Source organism: Pleurodeles waltl, chromosome 3_1 (genome assembly GCF_031143425.1).
Source record: "Pleurodeles waltl isolate 20211129_DDA chromosome 3_1, aPleWal1.hap1.20221129, whole genome shotgun sequence".
Lineage (NCBI taxonomy): Eukaryota > Metazoa > Chordata > Amphibia > Caudata > Salamandridae > Pleurodeles > Pleurodeles waltl.
In genome coordinates this window covers 1,641,023,666-1,641,045,931 of record NC_090440.1, presented here as the reverse complement: position 1 = coordinate 1,641,045,931, position 22,266 = coordinate 1,641,023,666, and the positions used below count along the sequence as shown (strand labels likewise).

Sequence of the window (22,266 nt, the reverse complement as noted above, 5' to 3'; positions counted from 1 at the left end):
CCTGGGGCCCACCAGTCTCCTGGCCCCTGGAGTGGATGAGTGCTAAGCCTTTTTGTGGCTATTTGGGGTAGTTTGCTTCCTCCAACATCCTGGGGATTTAAAAGGTACCCAGGGTTTGTGGATTCCCCTGAAAGGGACTAAGAAAATAACCAAAATACAGGTAATTTTGTTTTTTTTGGGGACAAATGGGGAAACAGTGCTGCAGAAGAAAGCGTCTGTTTTTTCCCCTTCATATGACCTCAATGAAGGGTCTGCAGTGCTAAATTCACTGTCTTCCCAGCTTTCAGGAACAGTCAGACTTGAATCAGAAAACCACATTTTCAACCCAGTTTTGGCATTTTACTGGGACATAGCACATTTTTCCTATTTTTTGTGTGCTTTTAACCTCCTTCCAGTTAGTGGTAGAAATGGATGTGAAAACGATGGTGGATCCTGGAAAGCTATAAATTTCTGAAAAGTAGACAAATTCTGAATTCAGCAAGGATCTGTGTACATCCTTCATGGCTTTCCTATAGAAAGTAACAGTTGAAATAATAAAAAATAATAAAATTGAGTCTAGAAAACAGCCATTTGTGTCCATGTTTTCATCTGTAACTTTTCCAGACTATGGCAGGTTTTCAAAAGTAATATACTGTTACGTCCCCTGGACCCTTCTGGTTGCGGGGATATATAGAGCTTGTTGGTTCACCAAGAACCCTAGGTACCCAGAGCTAATAATTAAGCTGCACCTTGCAATGGTTTTTCATTGTGTGCCAGGTATACAGTAATTTATTTGGTAAAATATAAAGAGTGAAAAATCAAGGAAATCTGTGTATTCCCTTAATGGGCAAAAGATATGGAGTTTAGAAGCAATGGTTATTTGCACATCTCTGAATTTGTGGTTACTGATACCAGCATGTGAATTAGAGGGCATTTCTCAAAAGGACTTCTTTCTTACAAACTGTCTTACAATTGGAAGGTGCAAATGCAGAGAAAGACAATTGGCTATAACACTTAATCTACTACTTGTTCCCCTATGTTTCCTGATACAAATAGTACCTCACTTATGTGGGTAGGCCTAACGCCCGTGACAGAAACGTCCCAAAACACAAAATGGACACATCACATTTCTCCACTGAAAACGGATCCTTTTTTTCAATGTGCCTAGTGTGGATTTTGGGCCCTAGCGTAGCCAGCATCTAGAAAAAACCTAACAAACCTGCACATTTTTAATTGCCAGACACCTAGGGGAATACAGGATAAACACTTTTCCTCACATTTCCATGATGGAAAGTTCTGGAATCTGAGGGTAGCCACAAACTTACTTCCACCCAGCATTCCTCCACGTTTCCCAATAAAAAAGGTACCTTACTTGTGTGGGTGGGCCTAGTAGCCATGACAGGAAACAGGCAAAACACAAAGTGGACACATCACATTTCTCCACTGAAAACTGACCCTTTTTTGTGATGTGCCTAGCTGTGGATTTTGGGCCCTAGCTCAGCCGGCACATAGGGAAACCAAGGAAACCTGTATTTGTTTTTTAAATTAGACACCTAGGGGAAACCAGTAACTTGTTTGGGTTCATCGAAGTTTGTCACCCAGAATCCCTTGCAAATCTCACAATTCGTCTAAAAGCATATTTTCCTGACATTTCTAAAAACATATTTTCCTGACATTTCTGTGTTGGGAAGTTCTGGAATCTGAGGGGAGCCACAAATTTCCTATTACTCAGCGTTTCTCTCGGTCTCTCGATTAAAATCATACCTCACTTTTGTAGGTGGGCCAAGTGCTAAAAACATGTAGAGTTTGAGGGGGGACCAAAGCGGGTCCAAAAGAACAGGTTTTTGTTTGAATGTTTTTAGACTGATTCTGCTTTGGGCAACCACACAAGTGAAGTATCATTTTTATCGGGAGACTGAGGTAAATGCTGGGTGGTAGGAAATTTGTATTTTATTTCTGTTAATACAAGAATATGCCACAGAGTTGCAAGGAAAATCTGAGATTTTAGTCACATTTTGAGGTTTGCTGGGCATTGTGGGTAAGAAAACTTGTTGAGATCCATGAGAGGCACACCACCCTGTACTCCCCTGGGTGTCCAGTTTTCAAACATATCTAAAGTTGGTAGATTTTCCCTAGACAAGAAGCAAGCAGGCTACCAAGTCTGTTACTACTGTGATGTCCCAAACGCCCCATGTTTTCTTAAAAAGACCCCTCACCCACTGGCCTAGTTGGTGGCATGCTTCATCACTGGGGCCCCACCTGAGACACTTAGAATGTCGTGGGTGTGCTTTGATGGCTGTTTACAACGGAGCAGGAGTTTTTTCAGGAGTTGAATTCCCAACTGAGAAAGAAGTGCAATAAAATTGTCTTGTGATTACCCAACAATATGGCGTGTTTTTATTCATTGTAACTTTGGACAAAGGTTCAAAACAGTGTGTTTCATTATTTGAATGTTTGCAACAGCACAGAAGTAAGAAACGAGCAGGCTCGCTTATTGTGATTGATAATCATTTGGGAAAGTGAGCGAGCTCTCTCTTCTCACTCTCTTCATTGGTACACACACATCATGGTTGGATTTGGCTCAGGGTGAGTGAAGGTTCAGAACGTACATTTTAATTAATAAGAGATTTTGCAAATATAAAATGCACTGTAAATAATTGAAAGATCAAAAAACTGAACCAATGACTCGCAGCTCACGAGCTGTAAAGCTGCGACAAGGCACCAAATGATTTACAGGCCATTCATAACTTTTTTATACGTGACTCACACACACACACTCACACAAGACCATTCACACCACCAGCTGTGGGCCCAGCACATAACAACACTCACATCAACAAACAGCACCAATTAAGGGCCCATCACTTTCATATGCCCACATGTCTGACACAACAATCACACCGGCGGGCGGTTGACAGAGCATGTAGACTGGCGTTTGGCTAGCAGTGTGTGTAGTGACCAGGAGCAAGCCACTACCCACACACCACCAGCCAAATGTCAGCTCACACAAACCGCCAACCTAGCACCAGTTCATGCACACTGCCAGCCAAATGTCAGTCGATGCACACCACCAGCCAAGCACCAGTCCACGCACACAGCCAGCCAAACGCCAGTCCACGCACACCGCCAGCCAAGCACCAGTCCACGCACATGACACGCACACCGCCATGCACACTGCCAACTACCAAACAAGCACCAGTCCATGCACACCACCAACCAAGCTCCAGTCCACGCACACCGCCATCACATTTTGTTTTTAACAAAAAAGAAAACACAAACCAATTGGAAGTAAGTACAAAACTAGAACTACAACCATATCAGCTCTAACTAAATACATCACACTAATGTCAACCATGAAATCTGAACAAAAAATATCAAACAATACAAACCCCCTTTTACGCTAATTGTTGCTCGCAAAAACTCTGCAGCATGTGGTGCAATCTAAAACATGCAGGCACACACAGCAAAGGTTTAGAAGGACACTTGGGGGGGTGCATATGACTCTCCTTCCGCACAACTCTACATCTCTTTGAGGGATTGTTTTTTTGTTGTATGGGAGGAATGTAATCAGCAAAGTGGCGATCTTTCAATATAGCCACATCCTCCACCACCCCAACTCTAGGAACAGTTGCCTGTTCCACTACAACAAGGCTGCTTATCAAGGACAGCTGAAACTGAGCAAACAACAACAAAAGCATTGAAGGTTGCAATATTAAACAAATGAATAGCCAACTTCTTATACCTAATGTAAGTCTTAAGAACAGCAGTGTAAGGTTCCAACTTCTGATCTACTTTATCTACACCACCCATGTGCTTATTGTAGTCTAAAATGCACACAGGTTTGCGCACTTCAGCAACCTGACCCCAGATAGTCACAGGTGAAGTACTTTCATTGTGGATGGTAGTCAGCATATAGACATCCCTTCTGTTTGCAAATTTCTCAGCTAGCAGTTTATCATTATTCAAGGCACTGATAACATTCAAGGTTTTCATTTTGAACAATCCCATAAACTATTCTATTCCAATGTAGAAGATTTCTCTGTATACATGGTGACCTTTGTTAAAAGGTCCTCTACCAAGTTCCCACACAAGTTTCTCACTAACTCTGAAGGTGGACAGACTGGCAGGAATTCCATTATTGTTATTATTATTATAGTTTGTGTACACACAGAAATTATAGATATATCCTGTACTTCTCTCAGACAGCATAGACATCTTAATTTCATAACACACCCTCTTGCTAGGAATCTACTGCTTGAAAACCAAACAGCCCTTGAACACGACCAAAGACTCATCCACAGCCATTTCTTTTCCTGGAACATAGATCTCTGAAAATCGACCTACAAAGTGATCAAGGACAGGCCAAATCTTAAAAAGACGATCACAATCAGGGTGATTTTGTGGCAATGCATTAGTATTATCAACAAAATGCAACATCCGAAGCAGAAGCAAATACCAATCATGACTCGAGATTGCAGGAAATATGCAAGGGACTGGTAGATCAATATGAAGACACCTATGGCTTGCTTATGAAGCCCATCAAAAAAGTGAAACCCAAGAACTTGTTCAATTCACACAGGTTTATGGGAGTCCACCGGGTAGCTCTAGAGCAGGGCTTAAATATGGCACTGTTGTCCCTCAAATACTGTTCAGCATGCAACAATCTCATCCAAAAATACATCGTCCATAAACAGCTGAAAGAAATTTATAGGAAATAAGTTTTCAGTATTCACTCTACACCCTGCGACACTAGCAAAGGCAGGCAACACCTCCTGCACTATGTTTGGGGCAACCCAGAGCTCAGCTCTTCTAATATGAAGCCTTTTAGAGCAGGCTGCAATCCTCATCTAAAACAGGCACTTTCTCCACACTGAGAGTGACGTCATCATCGGATGATTCCTCTCGGGCAGAACATTTACTGCCAGAATTTTCCACTTCCTCCTCTGCCTCAGAGTCAGTCTCATTATCATGGTGTTAGAAATGGGCTCTCTAGTTGGAAGTGGTTTGCACCCTGTCCAAGTAGGGACCCTCAGTCTAGCCAGGGTAAGGGAGTCACAGCTTAGATAACCCCTGCTCAACCTCTTGGTAGCTTGGCACAAGCAGTTAGGCTTATCTTAGTGGCAATCTGTAAAGTATTTGTACACATACACAGTAACAGTGAAAACACCATGAAAGTACTCCACACCAATTTAGAAAAATAGCCAATATTTATCTGAGTAAAACAAGACCAAAACAACAACAAATCCAACATATACAAGCAAAGATATGAATTTTCAAAGAATAAATCTCAGTATGCCGCTTAAAAACACAATAGTTCCAGTCTGGGGCTATCACAAAATCTTGACGGAGTCATTCCCAGCAGTCGAACGCCACTCGCGAGAGAGTGTGGATGGGTCACGGAGTCGCACGGACCCCAGGTACAGTACCTTGATGCACTGAGTTGGGGATGTGAGGTGTTGTTGGAGCCAGTGCGGTGTTGATTCCTTACTGCTACTGGGTAGGTGAGGCTTTGGCTCCTTACTGTGTGGCAGGGCAGGGGAGGTGAGGTGTCGGTTCCTTACGGTTGCAGGGGAGGTGAGGCGTGCCAGTGGCAAGGCGTCAGTTCCTTACGACAAGGCGGGGTCGATGGATCCAGCAGGTCAAGATGCAAGGCGTCTACTTTGTGGTGTCGTGATCACCCCACTGGGCCACAGGTGCTGCAGCAGAGTCAGGTGTCATGGATGTCGTTGACACGGTACTCCAGACTCATGCTGTGGTGGGACTTCAGAGGCACTGCGGCAGCATTGGGTGTGCGGTGTCGGTCGTTGCGCTCAGCGGGGACCATGGCTCCAGTGCATGCAGCGGTGCAGAGTAGGACAGCGATGATGGTTCCAAAGTCGCTCTGGAGTCAATGTGCTTGTTTTTTCTTGGTTACACCAGCACTCACTCCCAAGGACCCAGGAACTGGATTTGCCACCACTTGGCAAGGCAGGATTCCCAGCAAGAGAGCCCAGGTGCCGACAGATGAAGTCTTTGATGTCTCTGAAACTTCGTAACAGGAGGCAAGCTTAGTCCAAGCCCTTGGAGAACCTTTGGAAACAAGATGTAGAAAGCAAAGTCCAGTCCTTTTACTCCTAGGTTAGAAGCAGCTCGCAGCAGGCCAGCACAACAAAGCATCAGGCAGAGTTGCAGTCCCTCCTATTACATCCAGCTCTTCTTCCTGACAGAATGTCCTTAGTCCAGAAGGATTCTAACTTTGTGGGGTCAGAGGTTCAGTGCTTATACCCATTTCTGCCTTTGAAGTAGGCAAGCTTCAAAGGGAACTCTCTGTAGTGCACAAAACCCCACCTTTCCTTCCCTGGCCCTAGTCGTACTCCAGGGGGTTCGAGACTGCTTTGTGTCAGGACAGGCACAGCCCTACTCAGGTGCAAGTGTCAGCTCTTCTCACCACTCTACCCCCAGGAACACCCATCAGGATATGCAGGGCACACATTAGCTTCCTTTGAGTGACTATCTAGAGTGAGTTCACAAACAGCTCAACTGCCATCTTGACCCAGACGTGTATTCCACAGCCAGGCAGAGGCACAAAATGGTTAAGCAAGAGAATGCCCACATTTTAAAAGTGCCATTTTCAAACTTACAATTTAAAAACAAACTTCACCAAAAGATGTATTTTCAAATTGTGAGTTCAGAGACTCCAAACTCCATATCTCTATGTGCTTCCAATGGGAAATTAAACTTAAAAGATATTTCAAGTCAAGCCCCATGTTACCCTATGGGGATGATCGTCCTTGCAATAGTGAAAACAAATTTAGCAGTATTTCACTATCATTACATGTAAAACATACCAGTACATGTCCTACCTTTTAAATACACTGCACCTTGCCCATGGGGCTGTCTTGGCCCTACCTTAGGGGGGACTTAAATGTAGTAAAAGGGAAGGCTTGGACCTGGCAAGTGGATGCACTTGCCAGGTCAAAATGGCAGTTTACAACTGCACAGACACTGCAGTGGCTAGTCTGAGACATGTTTACAGGGCTACGCATGTGGATGGCACAATCAGTACAGCAGGCCCACTAGTAGCATTTAATTTACAGGCCCTGGGCACACCTGGTGCACTATACTACGGACTTACTAGTAACTCAACTATGTCAGTCATGGATAAACCAATTACCAATACAATTTAGACAGAGAGCACTTGCACTTCAGCCCTTGTCAGCAATGGTGAAGTGGCCAGAGTCCTAAAGCCAGCAAAAATGAAATGCAGCATAGGATCAAAAACAGGAGGTCAGAAGCAAATGTTTTGTGGATAACCCTCCAAAAAGGGCCATTTCCTACACATGGCCAGAGGAAGATTAAAAAAACATACCAACAACCTGCTGAGCAATAATCCTGTGGCAAGCCATAATCCCTTCTGATAAAAGTATCTTGACAAATAAGTCAACAACAACCAACACTGTGTAAAATAAGTAATAAACAAAGTGTGGCTCTATCACAAAAATCAAATAAATCAAATCAGGGTTTATAAAGCGCAACTACTCACCCGTAAGGGTCTCAAGGCGCTAAGGTGGTTTGTCCTCTGAGCATCAGTAAAAGAGTCAGGTTTTAAGGTCCTTCCTGAATTGGGGTAGCGATGGTGACTGCCTTAGGTGCAGGGGCAGGGTGTTCCAGTTCTTTGCCACGAGGTAGGCTAAGGATCTCCCACCAGCCGAGATCTTCCGTATGCGGGGTACGGTGGCTAGTGCTTGTTGAGCGGAGAAGTCTGTTGGGGTAGTAAAAGGTGATGTGATGGTTGAGGTAGGCGGGTCCTAGGTCATGGAGGGCCTTGTAAGCGTGGACAAGGAGCTCAAAGTCAATTCTCGATAGGGAGCTAGCGGAAGTTTCTTATGTGATTGGAGATATGTTCGTGGCGAGGAATGTCCAGAAGGAGTCTGGCAGAGGCATTTTAAATGTGCTGTAATTTAGGGGCATTCTTCTGGTTGGTACAGGCATAGAGGACATTGCCATAGTTGAGCCCTATAGACCTGTATGCTCTAAAATGGTACCACATACTTGCCAGAGACAGCTAGACTCACCAGCACCTACTCTGCACAGGCACAGCAAGCACCAACGATATCTCACTAAAAAGGAAAATCAAAATACAATTACACATAAGACAACACAATACACATTGTGCACAAATCCAAGGAGAATGTCACACAGAAAAACAGAAGCTAAATATGCTATACCGCCAAATATTATTACACCATTTACAAAAACGAATTCATACATGGCAATAATACTCATTTGATGTAAACACTACAAAAAGGGTTTTCTTACCAAGCACATGCAACTACACAAACTTGAGATCTACCAGTGCAGAAACCACAAGTAGGAGTCACAGCAAATGAAATCAAAAGCTTTGCACTAAAATAAAAAGGGGAAATAAAACATTACAATCACAGATGCAAATGATGAAAAGAAATAAAACAGTTAACGTGATCAAACACTATAACCATCCAAATGCCAGCCACATACATCGCCTGCCAGAAGCCAGTCAACACACAAGGTCAGCCAGATGGCAGTCCACACACACCACCAGTCAAGTGCAAGTCCACACACACCGCCAGCCAAATGCCAGTACACACACTTCTAGCCAAACACCAGTACATGCAGACTGACACACATACCCACACACGCACACACACACACACACACTCTCTCTCTCCCTCCCTCTCCCTCCCTCTCCTTCCATCTTTCTCTCCCTCTCTATCTCTCCCTGGTATCTAGTTGTTTTCTGCCTTGAGAGGCAGATGGTCCTAAAATTATGGCAGAAACAGCCAAAATAAATGCCCTCAATAAGGGGAGTGACTCTTGTCAAAGGGGTCTTTCCCCAATATGCAAATAATAAGATCCATGGTGTCTAGTGGCTTTCTTACCCCCTTGGGGCAGATATGCCTAAAAATACAGCTGATCTTCCCCCAAGGGGGATAGAAACGGCAAAAATTAATGCCCCCAATAAGGGGAGCGACCCTTTCCTTTCCCCCGATGCCTCTTTGCCTTCCCCCATACCCTCCCGGGAGGGGTTACACCTAACTTCCTCCGATGAGCGCTAGAAGCAAATGGCCTCCAGAGCGGTTCTAGCAGGTCTTGATGACATCTGCACACTGTGCATGCCGTCATTAGATCGCCAAGGGGGGGTGGCTTCTGAATTGCTTCCATTGCCAATCCCGGTGGGTGGGTGTAGAAGGGAAGCCTAGGGTGGAGTGCCAATGCTTCCCTCATGGGTGGGTGCCAGGATGGCTGGGAGCCATCCTACACACATGCCCACCGTGGTGTCAGATAACTCCCAGGCATCCAACGCACAAAAGGAGTTAAAGGTCAGAAACTTAATTGTTGTTCGAGAGAGGTCCTCTTAATTCTTGAATGCCCTCCTTAAATGTACAGAACCAAGCTTGGTCTTCCTGAGCCATACAATAAACTACTGCTTCCTAAATTATGAGTAACCTGGGGGTTCTTTATGATGAATCGCTATTTCTAGACCCACACGTATCCTCTGTGATAAATCTGTTTTTCAACTTGTCACTCAGCAAATTCCTCTCATACTTAGTTTACATGAAGTGCGTGAGCATCAAAACAGAGCCCGTACTGGCTAGACTCAGAAAAGCATAAACTGTCTTTTTCAGAGTTTATCTTGCTCTCACTAAATTCCATTTTGATTGTAGACAGCCATTACCGAAAGTGGCAGAACACTACATGAATTAAGTCATATCACCACTGTATTCCTTACATTGGTTTCAGATCGTTAGTGTATATTAAGATTTCATGTATGACACAGTAGACATCCTATGGTTGAGCTCCCTAATTCTTCATGATCCCTGTCTGTCCTGATTCTAAAAGTCTTCAGAATCTGTATGTCGCAGGTTGTTAATTTAGCCAGCAATGCCCACAAAATTCCAGTGATGGGTAATTAGTATCTAAGGGATAGCCAGAATATCTGTTCCTCGGGCCCCCTTCCTTTTGACGTTCCCAAGGCCTAGCGGCTCTGCAGACACATCCTTTGGTTCTCCTCTGGTTCTGCTCCGAGTTCTCGTATCAGCAGGAAAAACCAGAGCTGTAATGGTAGTAGAAATTGTCAAAATTGATAAATATGTTAAATGAGTTTTTGTATTGCTCTTAAACACAAGCTTCTGGGCACTCTCCAAATAACACAACCTAACTACACTTGGGGCAGATATAAGCTACCCATCTTTTCAATATTTAAAAAAAGGATAGACAGGTTTCAGATCATAAGATTATTGCCATAGAATCCCAAACCCTGGGTGCAGTGACTGTCTTTTTCCTTTTGTCCTATCCAAGTCCTTGCCTCCTAGGTCAGTGAAGAGAGGAGGGATGGATCAGGGGATGACTGGTGCCTGCAACACCCTTCGCTCAAGCAAATGGACTAGGCTTTTAATTTTTAAACACACTAAATGTAGGCTGTGGCCCCCTGGGTGCCCTCATTCTACATGCAGCAAAAGTCTTTGGTAAAAATGACAATCTGAAGGCCGTTCTCTGTTTTTGCTTTTAACTCTTTTGCGTGGCAGCTAGGAATTTGTAGGTTCTACCAAACACCAGTCCCCCAACCACAACTGCCACAAATGCAACCAGAGCAAAGAGAAACAAGTGCCAGGCCAATTCCGATGCCACTGATAGCCTGTACTCCAGTTAAGCTCATCTTGTTTAAAATGCAATAACCTATGACGAAGATTTCTGTCTCCTGTTCAGTTTGTTCTATCTGACATACTCTAGCCCACATCTCATCAGATTACCTTAATTGCTGCTGGCTGGTTGTAACCTTCTTTGTATGGTGGTTTCACATAAACGTACTCACACCAAGAGTGATGACAGCCTTGGCACTATTGGATAGAGCTCAGTTAAATGTTCTAAATAACAGCAGCAGTCACCACAAATCTCAAGGGGAGGGGCGGGGGAGGAGGGACGAGGAGAGAAAAATAAATTAAAAAAATTATAATGATTACAAAAACTGACCTTTTTCCCGTTGTTGCGGCCTCCTGCTGCGTTGCTCCTCTGGTCTTCTTGTGGTGTCCTAGCATTCACTGGGACACCAGCACAGGCTCCCCAGCAATCCTGGCGCTGCTTACATGCAAAACATAGCATGTAAGCAGCGTCAGGATTGGTCTGAGCAGCTCGGAGTGCCGCTCAGACACAAGCCTGGGGTCTGTGCTGTTTCTCCAGCCCAGATGTGTATACAGCTGGGTTGGAGAAACCTAAGTGCTCATGTGTGTTTGGCCGGCCTTATATGGCTGGCCAAACACACATTTGCAATTAGTGCACTATCCCTCCCACCTCCCTCAGCCTAGCCCCATCCCACCCTGAACACACTGCTGGCTGAGCAAGCCGATAAAAGATAAAACGATAATTAAATATAGTTTTATCTTTCATCTCCTGGCTTAGCCAGGGGGGGCGATGCTTCTTCGCCATTGCAAAGGAGCCGCCCCTGCTAAATAATGTTTCTGTGTGGTGGGAGTTCACAAGTTCATGCAGGACCAATGTGATATGCTTTCTTATCTGCTCCAATTTTGGATTAGCCAAGGGACTGGAGAAATAGAACAGGAAGTCATCTTGCAACCCAAAGTGCTCTTCATACACATAAACAAAAATACTCCTGTCACAGGTGGCAGGCTCCAAAATAGGGTAGTTCAATAGCAATCTGTTAAAGTGGCATTCTGAACTTCTCAGAAAAGCATTTCAAAACATGACAGCTTATCACATGAGAAACCCCCAACATGCTCTTCTTACAGAAAACAGACCTGATGAAATATGACAAGAGTGGAATATGTCACAAGGAGCTTTCACTACTGTCTGGCATCCCCTTAGAATCAAACTTGCAGAGTGTTTTTCTAGGTTTCTACACACCGACTCCCCATAAGTTACAGGACATAAAAGCAGACGCAGAAATGGAGGTCTCTCACTAACTCTGTTATCCATGTATTCTCCCAACCGGAAAGATGTGTTTTGTTGAGAAGACCCTGATTTGGAATCGGTCTACTGATGTTCCTGTGGGATTTCATTTTAATCAAAGAGGTTCAGAGACAGGGATTTGAGATTTCAGACTTGTATGAAAGAGTCAAATGTTTGTTTCATTGTTACTGCCAGCCAACAGGTCAGTAACAAAAAAAATACTTTTTACTTGTGCTATGGAGGTATTTACTTGTGGAGATTTGGGCATTTATATTTTAAACATATTTGTCAGTCTGGCTGCCACCATGTCAGCTTACATTTCATAAGTGAGCAGTTTGCTGTTCCTGATAGTATGCCACCAAATACCAGTTTAGCATTAAGGTGCCAGCACTATGAGGAGAAACATTGCACACACAAATCAGCATTTTTCTGGTCTGAATGCTATTCTTGTGGGGGGATACAGTGTCTTCCTCAGATGCACTAGCCTGTGGATGGTGGTCTCATTGGACCCCTCTTACACTTGAGAAAAAGGTCAATGGGAGAGAGCATCACCTGACCCATTCAACTGGACAGAGGCAAGTCTGCCTGTCGGTCAAGAGGAATGGCAGGTGGAACTTGTCAGGCATGCAGGAAATCAGCCATTCAGTCTACTCACATAAAGATGGCGTCCCTTGTGCAGCCTGCGTACACTTAGGCATTACTGCCTTTATGTTGTAAATTCTGTAGATTCCGTACCATCTACTTTCCTGTGAGTGAGCAAATTCTGTTGTAACACATGCATTTTTTTAAAGCGAATCATGGTGTAATAAAGCAATGCTTGTTGTGGGTAGCAGTGCAAGCTTCCTTGCAGTATCAGTCACTGTGTAGAAAGCTTCTCAGTTGCTTGTTAATAAACTGTATGAGTCTCAAAAACCCTAGCTCGGATTCTAGTGGATCAGATTTAGGAAGAGTGATTTCTAATTTACTGAATTATTGTGCTAACTTTTAAACATGCCGATGATGATTCATAGAAGAACGCTTAGAAAAAAATGGCACTGCAGAAAACACAAAATATGTTCTTTTTTAAATACATGGATTGCAAAAGTAAAACGTGTAATATTGGTCTTTATTAATCGTTTAAGTTGTCTGGTTTTAATTTTGTATTTACAAACAAGCGTTTATTAGAAATTCTCCAGGGCTTTGAAAAAGTCAGCCTCTTATTTTGCAAGATCTCGCAGTACGTGTGAATTAAATGGTTCTTTCTTCCTGAAAGGTGTGCCTGCTGCTTCCTTGGTAACCCCTGCTGATGTCATCAAGACAAGACTGCAAGTGGCAGCTCGTGCTGGCCAGACAACATACAGCGGCGTTATTGACTGTTTCAGGAAGATTCTTAAGGAAGAAGGGCCGAGAGCTTTTTGGAAAGGAGCTGGAGGTATGGATATGACCTTGAAATACTGCCTCAAGTTCGGTCTCTCGAAATCCAGGGAAGCCCTGGAGGACCTCCCAGTTGGAGAGACCACTCCAGTGTTTAAAATGTAAGAGCTAAGACTGATGCTGCGGCTTGAGGAATGCAGGACAAGTTCTTCAGTCTCCAGTCAGTTTTATGCTGTTCACTTTCATCACTCCACCCGCACAACAACATGGGCATTTTATCCTGTCACTTTTTGCCAGTACTTCCTGTTTGTTTGCTTCTTTGCACTACTAAAACACTCTTGATAAAGCACAACTAGAGTAGTACTTTCATGAAATGTTTAGTGTACGCAGGTGAGCTCCTAAAGCATCCATACCTGCGAAAGTAGTCGGCAGCAATGCCAGGAGGCTTCGGAAGATGAAAATCACATTAAAGCGAAATGAACACAACTACAGCAGACAATGGGCCTGTCACAAAAGTAAACTTACACGTTTGAGTAAGTTTACTCTTTTTGGTATTCGCAAAAATGCAATTTACTAGCAGTGGCAGCTGCTATCAGGGAGGGCATGAGGGGCAGTGTGCAGAGCAGTGGGGGGCAGGGGGTGGAGAAATAATAAATAAAAAAACACTTACCTACTCTGCTGGACACTGCATTGATGCTCCCGCCACCTTGGTGCTTCTCTGCTCCCCTCTCTACCTAATCCAGACGCTTCTCTCATGCTGTTACACATCATGAGAGATGCGCCGGGATTGGCCTGAGTGGGCTGAAATGCTGCTCAGGGATGAAGTTGGGAGCCTGCGCTTAGTCTCCACCTGGTTGTAAAATACTGCTCGAGTGGAGAGTTCTAAGTGCGCATGTCAGTTTGGCCAGCCTCAGCGGCCGGCCAAACTTACATGCGCACTTAGAGCGCACCACCACTACTCCTCCCTGGTGATGTGGGGGTTGCTGGCCCACCCCGCCCTCCATAAGCGGAAAAATAAAATGATAGTAAAGTGCTTTTATTATTTATTTATTTTTATGCCTTTCAGCAGTGGGCAACGCTCATCTGCCATAATGAAGGGGCCGCCCCTGTTTAACAGTAACTTTAAGACTGCAGAGACTCCTTGTTGAGGCAGAGAATTCCACACTTAAAAGATGGGGCCATGCATGTGCCTAATGTGCGGAGTTCTTCGTCGTGAAGTTTCTCTTAAATCACAGTTTGTGAATACTGAAAAAAGAGTAAACTTACAAACATGTAAGCTCACCTTTGTGAATCAGGCCTAGTGTATTTGAAAATCATGCCCCATCGACCTTGAACACATATTTTTTCATTCATAACTAATTTATTCAAATTCTGATAAAGGTATGAACAGTGCTTCCTGAATGCAGAAAAGGCTTTTATCTTTGTATCTCATAATATTGTGAGATATTTTCTGTACTCGATTCTAGAGGTCCAGGACATGATTGATGCCAAAAGCCAGGGGCATCTCTTCACAGAGGTAAAGAGGAGATGATGTCACTGGGGGGAGCGTGAATCCACTGTAGTACAATTAATATGTGGAAGTGCACATGTAACAGATACTTTGCACTTCTGGAAAGAAAGGGAGTCTGCCTAGACATATACTAGCCAGTTTTGGACAGTAAACCAGCCAAGAATGTGATTCACGTTATCCTGCAGATGGGCAGGAGCAGGGTAATTTGTAACAAAGGTTCAAGGGTATAACAGTCCATCTCGTTGTCAATTTGTAGAATCTTTATCACAAAACATTCAGCTTTTATTTATTAATACTAAAGCATTGACAGTAATCAAACTTTGTCTCTTGCCACCCAACTTTACAGAAAATGGCATGAATGGACCACTTCGAATTTAAAGATCTGTTCTTAGGAAACCGGCAAAAGGGGTCTTTACTTGGAGGTTCATGGCACAGGAAGAACAAATGTAATTTATAAGAAGCTAGCGGCAATGACCCGAATCAGCCTAGCACAAACTCATGACACTGCTTTTTTTTGTACCTTTTTGAATATTTGCTTTGTCTGGTTAAATTCTTTCCTTAACCTACCCTTTGTCAACCAAGTTAGAATTGTATTTGCTAGCTAGCATGAGATGAAGTCCAGCTAACATGTGCTTCCTCTCTCCCAAAACAAACAACTATTTCCATTTCATTGTTAGTTTTTTTTTTAAAAGCATGCACAAGATACAACAATTAATATCTATATACTTAAGATCTGTACTTAGCGATTTAAAAATGTCACATAAATGATTCCACTGCTGAAAACCCTGATATTCACTAGAAAATGCTTCTTAATAGCTAAAACATGTTTGGACTACCGTTTGTTTTAAGAAAAGAACTACAGAGTCAATTGAGGGGAGGGAGATAAGGGGCACTTCCCATAGAGCAATTCATAGTGTAAGAAAAGTAACTTTGGTAAGTTAAAAGGTTTATTGGGAAATGGTCCACTTCAGCATAAACATACAGTCCTTCCTTACAACACGCCTAAATGTCATTAAAAGCTATATGTTAAATAACTTAGGCCCTCATTACAAGTTGTAACCGCCGTGCGGCCGCCAATGCAGCCGCACTCCCACGGTGGCCATTATGACATCCCCGCTGGGCCGGCTGCAACATGGGAGCCGGCCCCAAATGGAGCCGGAGGTGTTGCAGCCGTGCGACGGGTGCAGTTGCTTTTCACTGTCTGCTGTCTTTGACCGCCAGGGTTGTAATGAGGGCCTTAGTGTCTTACAAATTGAAGAAAAGAAGAAAATACATTCTTCTATTGGACAGTAACCAGTAAAATCATTAACGAAAATGGGGAGATCAACATACAGGCCTGATAGCTTAATTGGAATGGGAGAAGCAAATGATTAGGTGATAAACATAATGGTTTGGGTGAAGTCTAGTATGACCCTCCCTATAGGTCACTTGATGGCTAGTAAGACTGACTTACTACCCAAAGTATTCCAGCGTTGAGAAGCTAGCTACTGGTGGATCATTCTTTTCATACATATTAGAAGGCGAAACATTAATTTTACATTTCTCATAATGAATGGAGTAAACTTTATGCAGCCAAACAAGGGCAACAAAAACATTTATCAATGCTATTTAAACAATATTTCTTTAATTGTTTTTCCTTATTTTCTTTGCCCATTACCAACTCTATTTTTAACTTATAATAAACCAAAGCAAATTGTGCCCTTGAGATCTGGGGTAAACCTTCTCCCTTGCAGTATCTTGGAACGAAGCGTAAACAGTCTCAAAAGACAAGGGCTGTTGTTTTCTATCTCCTAGAATACTGAAGGATGTTCATGCTTGCTCTAATCAGGGGAAGAAATAAGAACAGTGAAGGAAGCTCTGTATTGGGGTTTCCCTCACCTCTGAGATTGTTTGCTGCAGCTATCCAGTCTCAGGCAAGACAAAGTGAGAATTGTCTCATTGTTACTTTTCCACAACTGATTTCAACAAAATACCTAAGACCCACAAAAGAGGTATACCACATAAAAAATGGCATATAATAGATGGCAAGATGAATGCACAATGGCTTTGCACTACTGTCCGAGACTCAGATCATCATATGCCATAGTTTGTGGCACTAATAGTAAAAATAATTTCTTCTTCAGCTTCCCCTGCAGTCTTAATGCTAGTGAGGGTTAAAAATGCTAAGTAATCAAGAACTTCCATGAGACGATGCAAAGAACCCCAAATATCCTGCAAAAGGTCACCTTTTCAGAATATTACTGCTCTCTCAGAAGGAAGGCCAGAGTGTGAAATATCAGTGTGCCTCTTCAGAAATCAACGCTGGAAAAGGTATTGACAACATCCAACCTACCCACCTTGTTAAATGGTGTGAAGTACCTACCCTCCTCAGAGGCCCCAACTGCAAGGGTTTTCATCACATGTCAGTTTGATGAGAACCCTTAGGAGCTCCGCCCCAGTTTTTCCAGGGCTCTTCATTCATCTCAGAATAAAATAACAGAACATCATTGACAGTGCCTTAAGATACAGGTTTGGGGATGCTAAAACCATTTAGGTCATGATTATGCAGTCGCTGCTCGTGGGAGGGAGAAGGGGCATGGTGGGGAGGGATGGAGGAGCGACCCCCCCCCAAAAAAAAAAATATTAAAAAGATAAACGTACCTTTTTTTGCTACGCCACTCCTCAGCTGCAAGCACAGACTCCCAGCCTGCCTGTGTCCAATCCTACTTCTGATTTCATGCTGCCAGCAGCATGAAAGCAGCGGTAGGATTGGACAGAGCGCCCAGCTAGGGCGCATCAAGGCAGAGTGGGAGCCTCTGCCTGCTCTCTCCAACCCGGCATTGCGTTGCCGGTTGGAGAGAGCCTAGTGCGCATGTATGTTTGGCCGGCCCGAGACGACCGGCCAAACATACATACGCACCGAGGGGGAGTGCTGTGCACTTCCCCTCTGTCCCTGTCTCGCCCGTGTCTCCCCTCCCCCCCTTTTGCAGTAAAAAATTAATAAACTATGTTTGTTATGTTTTTACTGCAAATGTTTTGCAGCTGCTAGCAGGGCAGCAACGCTTCTCTGCCCTAGCGGAGCCGCCCCTGTGATTTTGTGAAGCAGAGCGGAATTCCCAAGTGGAACTCCACTCTGCCCGATTACGTCAGGCCCATTGACCTGCTTTCCCAGACTGGAAATACCAGCCCATAAAACCGCTAGAGGATTTGCTGCAACTGTAGCCAGGCCTTGTATCACAGCTCCACCTGATTTTTTTCTCTAGGAAATAGAGAACATGCAATGCTTCCCCCTCAGAACTATCCTTACCCTTCTCTCTCCCACTCTTCTTCTCCCACTTTCTCTACCCCTGCCCCATACAGACGACACTGCAGCGAACAAGCTCAGAGCAAGTAGTAAATGTGTGTGTCAAACTCCTTATCATGGGGAATGCAGTGTAGAATATGACATTGTAATTCCCTGTCCACATAATTATTTTCATTAAAATGGAAACTTTAACTGGCAAATGAGGTGCTGCCACATGTCAATAGTAATTACTTGTGCAGAGTTTGCACCCAGTGATACTGTGAAACTTGTAATTGAAGCCTTAATAGGTATATATACCACAACTGTATAGGACCTTAATACCATTAAGTACAAACAGAGCACTTTCTTCTGGGGTCTAAATTTTATGGTTTACTTGATAGATTTCTGGAATATATAAAGTCCAATTTTTTCATTGATTGTTTTCCCCTTTTGTTGTATTTAAAACATACCGACTATACCTATTTTAAATATCCAGAAACCATACGGGATGACCCTCTTGTACTGAGTGCATCACTTTCACTAAACTATGAATACACGGGGATATGGTAAGCACACTGTTCACTGTTATCCTAGCATTTAAAAATATGTCTCTTACTATGTGGTTGCAAGAAATGTGTCTTAGCTAACAAATTAGAACCAAGAATGCTTGCAGAAATGATTATGGTATATATACTTTCACGTGTGCTCCAACGATACACGAACAACACAAAATGCACTTTCTGTAATTAGGAGTTATTGAGTACCTTTTTATTCGGATTTACTGATTTTGTTTGCACTGCAAATACACTTTTCCATCACGAGTGTCCCCCTGGCATGAAAACATGACAGAATGGCTTGCGTTTCAATGACCTGTCAAGAAGAACAAAAAAAGAGTATATTTTGTTCGTACAGAGGATATTAAAATCCAATACAGTTATGGTGTACCTGTCATTTAAAAGCCTTTTCTATCATGAAAACCAGGGTCTTTTTTTATGACCGGACGATAGGTAATCTAAGACTTTTTAGTTCACAAAATATGATTGTTTTTCTTACAAAAATGCTTAAGAATAATTTTCGTAATTACAGAAGGACCTTGCTCCAGTGAGCTGAACGGCTTGCCTTTAAGGGGGATACGCCTGTTACTTATCAGTCTTTGCCTTAAAAGGGTGCAGGAGGCAATCGAAACTCTACCCATGGTATTGCAGTTTAGGTCAGCAGTACCTGAGTTACCGCTGGCCTAAATCAATATGTTATTACCCCTAATCTAAGGGGGAGATCACACATTCCAAAACATAGATGGTAGCCTGTTGGGCAATGAGTGAAATGCTTCGCAGGAGGGTCGTGGGCTGCCCACGCCTCTCCTTCAGAAATGTTACACAGCAGATGGTGAAGTCCCGCTAGGCAGCTGAGTATCGCTCTGCCGTGTTATTTGTTAGGTTGCTCTTTGATTCCATCACTGGAATACTTTTAAAATCTTCAATATTTAGGATTCTTTTATTGAAGTATTGGTCTTTTGTAATTTCTTAGCTATCTTGTTTGTTTGTTTCCCCATGTGAGAAGAACATTTGTGCCAGTAAGAGAGACAAATGTTTTGGTGTCAAGTTTTAGTGTAAAGCAGAACTTTGCAGTAGCATAAATGATTCAGTTTGTAATGAGTGTACTAAATCAACAATTGTACTAATTCCATTGGTTGTGTACCTGTTTTCCTTTCTTGTCAGTGCAGCGCTGGATGACCTGTCTGTAACCCCTAGTCTGTGTGTGTATGGCCTAATATAGTAAGCGGGCCCACTTCTGCTCCATCGGATTACATTACTCCGGATCCCCATCTACAGTATAGAGAAGTGAAAGGATCAGGCCACCAGCCTCCAACTGAAGCATAGAGATAATGTGCCCCAATGTTTAGTATTTAGTATTCACAACTGGCCACCCATTAAGTTGAGAAGTCTGAAATGACAGTACGTCTTGCATTACTTCATGTGTTTCATAACATTTAAACTTAACCTATACCACATAAAGATATATGTCTATTAGCAGTATATCTCCACACCACAGTGAGTGATAATGTTCCCTGTATTTAGAGTCTCATATGAAGTGGAGTGGATGTCCGGTCTTCTCTGTTTAGAGTGCAGTTGACAGCAGTGCTCTTTATTAAGGTGAATGGAACATCTTTCCATGCAGCATGTCCAATATCTGCCCAGCTCTAAATTAGGTTCATAGTTTCCTCGCTACCATTCGGAATTGCGCGCCTTTGATGGGTCCCTTGAAGGGGTTGGTGCAGTCTTAGTTTGCTACCATAGTAGCAGTGATGTGTAGCTTCACTTGATAATGGACTGTTGACACCTGGGACATAAGTTTAGTAATGAGCTCTGGACAGATACTGTGGTGGCTGCTTTTGACAAGTCTTAACAAGCATTTTCCTAAACCCCCCTGAAATCCAGTAATCATGACAATGGATGCCCGGTGCGATATATGAGGTAAATATGGTGGCCTTTCAGTTGACGGTCTTGAATGGGACGGGGAGGACCACCTGCACTCTTCCAATTGGAAGGTTCTCTCTACAGTGTTGGGGCATTTCAGGAATTTCAGCCTTTAGGACAGAATGGAATTAGTGTGAATAGGCATCACTATCAGTATGAAGATCTATTTAGATATTCAGAAGAGACCCACGTACAAGGCACTGGCAGAGATTGTTTCCTTTAGGACAGGATTAAGGGAAGAAGAGTATCTGATTTCTAGGTGCACTGTGTATCAGAAGCGCTGACAAAATCAGATAATTCCTCCTTCAAAGGATTTACATGTTTTTTGTCTCTTCTTTGTAATATTCACAGAGCTGTCCAAGAGGATCCGTCCACGATCTTGTGTAGGGCAGCCGGTCTTGCAGAATAGATAACCACTTGACCAACAAAAATGATTTTCACCTTTCCCCGTTACTTCTAATTCTCTTTCTTTTAGCTTGCATAATACGGAGGAGAGTCCAGCTGATTGTAGTGGTTCTCTAGAGGAGGAGCATGGCCAGGTTTCCCTTGCTCAAACAGTTGGCAACTGACCTGGAATGGACCCTGCTGCTTTCTCAACTATGTCATTGTCCTGTCATTATAGGTGCTTAAGAGGATTCCACTGTCCTCATAGAATATACAAAGGTGCACATTGGAACACATTTCACTTTGGAGGATTGAATTTGACAGCAAGAGGCTTGCATTAATTGCTGCCTGCACTGCAGTGGGCTCATTTCAAGTCTTTGGAGGCAGAAACCAATGAAACAACACATGGAGAATGCATTCATTCCAGTACCAATAACGTTTGCTTAGCTTCTGGAAAGGTTCACTTGACAACTGAGGGTGCCTTCTTTTACTGACATTCCAAAGGCTGTCACTTGATATTTGGTCACGTTTGTTTCATTTCATAGTTATTTGAGGTCCTGTTAGGAATTGTCTGTTGCCTTCCATCAGCTTCCGTGTGTCAGTTGATTTGTGATAAACTTTTGTTTGCATGCCAGCTGCCAGGTACAGAAGCACATGACTGTATACAGCCATCTTGGTGAGTGTCTCAAGGTAATTCTGCACCCAAAATTGGGAGAGAAGGAAAGTGGGAATGTTCTTCTCCCTTCGTCATGCCATGCAGGTTCGAGGCTTTTGTATTTCAAATATAAAAATAGCATGCTACAAATATATTATAGCTAATATATTGACTACCACAGTATTATTAAAATAGGAATATATATTTAGGTCTGTATAGATTTGTTATTCCTAAATCCATATCTATCCACCGTTAAGGTACATTTATGTTTAGCTTTGAATAGTAACTCTGTGTGCGTTCAACACCAAGAAATGGGTTATTCACATTTGACCAAATTAAAATGGCTTCCTTAGAATTTATTTATTCAGATATTACAAGCTTGTTCAAAGATAGCCACCATCGGTGCGCCGACATCCACTGTGACTTTCTTTGAATGGGTTTGTTCAACTCTTACTAATACATTCATAGATGCCCACCATAAATGCATATGCATTCGTGGTGGCTGTCTTTCAATGGATTGCTAATTTTAGAGCAAACCCATATAAAGATTGCCACTGCAGATACATACGCATCCACAATGGCCATCTGAGGAAAAAAAGCACTGGCAAAGCTGACAGTTTTCACTGCTTCAACCAATTGGCGTTGCCAGTGCTTGTTTAACTTGAGACACAGTGCTGGGAATCTGTCTCCAGTGAATCTGAACCCATTCTGCACCTAAGTTTTT

General features: G+C 43.2%; 1 protein-coding gene across 1 annotated transcript in view; it reads left to right on the top strand.

The window, feature by feature from the left end:
• The window catches only part of SLC25A12 (solute carrier family 25 member 12), a 451,247-nt gene that overhangs the window by 406,371 nt on the left and 22,610 nt on the right, over positions 1 to 22,266 (top strand). Inside the window, exon 16 of the mRNA XM_069225331.1 lies at positions 13,154 to 13,312. Coding sequence (XP_069081432.1) covers positions 13,154 to 13,312 — 159 coding nt within the window. The remainder of the gene's footprint in view (positions 1 to 13,153; positions 13,313 to 22,266) is intronic.